The sequence below is a fragment of the Polyodon spathula genome, chromosome 8, assembly GCF_017654505.1.
Source record: "Polyodon spathula isolate WHYD16114869_AA chromosome 8, ASM1765450v1, whole genome shotgun sequence".
Taxonomy (NCBI): domain Eukaryota; kingdom Metazoa; phylum Chordata; class Actinopteri; order Acipenseriformes; family Polyodontidae; genus Polyodon; species Polyodon spathula.
In genome coordinates, this window is record NC_054541.1 from 5,740,013 (window position 1) to 5,743,162 (window position 3,150).

At 33.2% G+C, this 3,150-nt stretch overlaps 1 protein-coding gene across 1 annotated transcript; it reads left to right on the forward strand.

Annotated features, from left to right (window-relative positions):
• The first annotated feature begins 340 nt into the window (after positions 1 to 340).
• LOC121320297 (osteoclast stimulatory transmembrane protein-like) lies at positions 341 to 2,935 on the forward strand. Its single transcript, XM_041258549.1, has 3 exons — positions 341 to 416; positions 884 to 1,889; positions 2,450 to 2,935. Exons 1-3 carry the CDS (start codon positions 394 to 396, stop codon positions 2,804 to 2,806), a joined length of 1,386 nt encoding a protein of 461 aa, XP_041114483.1. The 5' UTR covers positions 341 to 393; the 3' UTR covers positions 2,807 to 2,935.
• Positions 2,936 to 3,150: the final 215 nt, after the last annotated feature.

Below are 3,150 nucleotides of genomic sequence, written 5' to 3' on the forward strand. Positions count from 1 at the left end.
ACTGTTGTAATGTATAAAAAATAAATACAGTGTAGCTACAGCGTAATAGTGTGCCTGTATTTTGAAGTGAAAAATGTCAGTAGATATAGTGGAGAACCATATTATGTTATTCTACAAGAAAATACCATAGCACACCACTGAAATACAACACAATGTAAAAATATTGCACAGAGTTGAACAAATCAAGATTTTTTTTTTTTCTTTTCAAACTACGACACTACATGACCATTCAGTTTCCACCTTGCCCAAAAATCTTGTTTTGAATATATTTTTGGGTTGTTTGGCTCCTCCTTTAACACTTGACGTTATTCTGTAAAAATAAACAGGGAACTGCAAAAACGTTAAGCTACCAAAAGACTTTCTTCTTGAAGTTTTCCCTCTGCTAGATGAGGAATGGAGCGAGTTCACAGTTTCTGGTGGGTACAATTAATTTTGTTTACACAAAGCCACAAGATTACCATAGATAAATGGTTTGGCTCAGTTAATCTAAAATGATGTATGAAACAAGGCATAAATACAGAATATAAATATCTATGTTAACATTGAAATCATGCAATGTGATTGTAATATGTTTTCTAAATAAGTAACAAGTTTTAAACCTCAAGTACTTCTTAATATAGATTCAAATGACTTCAGCTGTGTAAAACACCCAAATAAAGAAAGATGTTTCTTAAACCAGCTGCTGAATGTGTTTAGTAAGATAATAAAGTGTTTTCATAATAAGTGTAAATGCAGACATGTCAAGGACTCACTCATTTTATTTAAAAACTTTTTTGCCATCAATTTATATCAAAACCTCTCTCCTATTTCTTTTTTTTTTTTCAAATCTCACTAATTTTGTTTTATCGGAATTGGTAATACGCTCTTCCTTTTTCTTGTTCAGGTCCCTTCTTGAAAAAGCTCGGAAGACCTTCAAGTTTTTGTGGTGTGTCTATTCCAAACCAACTCCCAGCAGCTCACTGGAGTGTCTTGCTCTTTTCCTGCAGTGCCTGTTCATTGCAACATTAACTGGAGGGCTTCTGTTTATATGGATGTATCTCACTTTAAAATACACATACATGCCATCTTGTGTTGTGTCAGGGATTTATACCTGTGTGTGTCTTTTCATTCTGTTTCTTGTGCATCCTGTTCGGTGCATGTTTACCATGATAATACCTTCCCTGGGTACCAAGCAAGGCCGCAAGCTGATTATTTCAACAGCCATGATGTTGCTAGTCTTAAATTGCATCCCAAACATTATCACCAACATTAAAAACGTATTAGACATAATAAAATGTTCAACCCAAACCACAACTGAAAAAACTTTAAATTCCGCCATCATTTTGAATTCTGCTATAAGTGATTTTAACGGGTTCTTTCAAAAGATACCTACCATGCAAAAAGCTAAAAATAATTTGAACTTTAAGGGAAATATTAATATTTCTGAGATTAATAAAAAGCTGGACATCGTTTCTGAAGGAGTGAAACAAGAATTCCGCTCGGTTGAATCGATTCTGAGAACATCGTTGGAGGTGATGAAAAAGGTCGTTGCTGGATTGCTCCTCTTGTATTTGCTGGCAGGGTCTGTGTGGTATTTAATAGGCTACCTGACAGACATAAAATACGACAACTTGTATGTTACAGAGAAACTGTGTAGTTTAGCTGAAGAGCATGGGAGGGCTGATGCCCTGCTATCCTATAATAAAAAGCTAATCAAGTCCACTGGTTTGAGAATGTCTCGTCATGAGGTTTTGAGAGCCCTGCGTGGTATGGTGATCCTAGCTGTCTATGGGGTGATAGCTGCAGTAATAATAGGACTTGATCACTTTGTCTTCTTCCTCCTGGGGAATATCCTAGAATGGGCACATGACTTTCCAGAAGTAGAGTTTTCAATTTCAACCAATCTGTCAGTAAGTAAACGGACACTTTGAAATATGTATATATTTTGTATGTCTTTGTTTTTATGTTTTATTTATAATGCAGACAGCCTCTAAAATATGTGTATGGTATTATATAATATATATATATATATATATATATATATCTATATATCTATATATATATATATATATATATATATATATATATATATATATATATATATATATAGCGTTATACACCTTGGGAAAACTTATATATCCCAATTAACATAAAAAAAAAAAAAACATTTTTTTTTGTAATTCATATTTAAAGAATGCAATTATTTCTATAAATAAAATAATATTACAATTCACCTATTTTTCATTTCAATTTCCATATCATTTTTCTGATTGCATTTTATCATAACAGTGTGGTTCAGATCTCAGGTCAATCAACTATTAAGTCTACTGTAAACTGGAACCAAACTAGAAACTCTTAATATTTTACATGTTTGTGTTATGCTTTTTTTTTTTTTTTTTTTAAGAAAATGTATTTGTACTTATCAAGGTTGGAAGCATACAAAAAAACAAAGTCTTAATGTATTTTACAGGTTAAGATTGGAGTAGGAGGTTTGAATGAAATTAACAACGCTCTTAACGATGTTGTCAATATTTTTGGAGGAGACGGTTCCAAGACTCAAATCCCTACAGAAACACACAAAATGGATGAAAACTACAAGTTTGCCATCCCCTTTCTCGATGAAGGCTGCTTGAAGAAACTCTCGCCACCATGCAGCTCCATAGCCGTCACGGTTGGAGTCCTGCACCTTGTTGCTTTTGTCATGCTGGTTGGGGAGGTATATGCCAGACGTGCCTGCAGAAAGATTTCAGCCAGCTTTTACAAGCAACGGGAAGAGGAGAGAGTGAACTACCTGTTTCAGAAGATTGTAGAAAAGGAAATGAAATGAACACAGTAGTTCTGTTACAAAATTTTTGTTTTTGCTGTGTTAAATGCATTTTTAGTACCAAAGACGAAAAATGTTTGTCCATCTATAAATAGATTAAAAAAATGAGCAGCCTCAAACTGAGAGACTGGAATAAAGTGTGTGTGTGTGTGTGTGTGTGTGTGTGTGTGTGTGTATATATATATATATATATATATATATATATATATATATATAGACCTGTAAAGCTTGTTTATGAAAATCTTTCCCTTAAACAAAATGTCTTTCTGTTTTCTGTCAGCTGGTTGTTAAACTTCCTTTTCAAAGTTGACAGTGTAATCCATTTAATTATTTGTTTTTGCTGTGTT

What these genes read in the sequence shown, in the direction of transcription:
- LOC121320297 (XM_041258549.1), top strand. Translation starts at nt 394, where the DNA reads ATGGAGCGAGTTCACAGTTTCTG. An exon ending in GAGCGAGTTCACAGTTTCTG is followed by an intron (nt 417 to 883) that starts GTGGGTACAATT and finishes TTTCTTGTTCAG; the next exon opens with GTCCCTTCTTGAAAAAGCTC. An exon ending in CAATTTCAACCAATCTGTCA is followed by an intron (nt 1,890 to 2,449) that starts GTAAGTAAACGG and finishes TGTATTTTACAG; the next exon opens with GTTAAGATTGGAGTAGGAGG.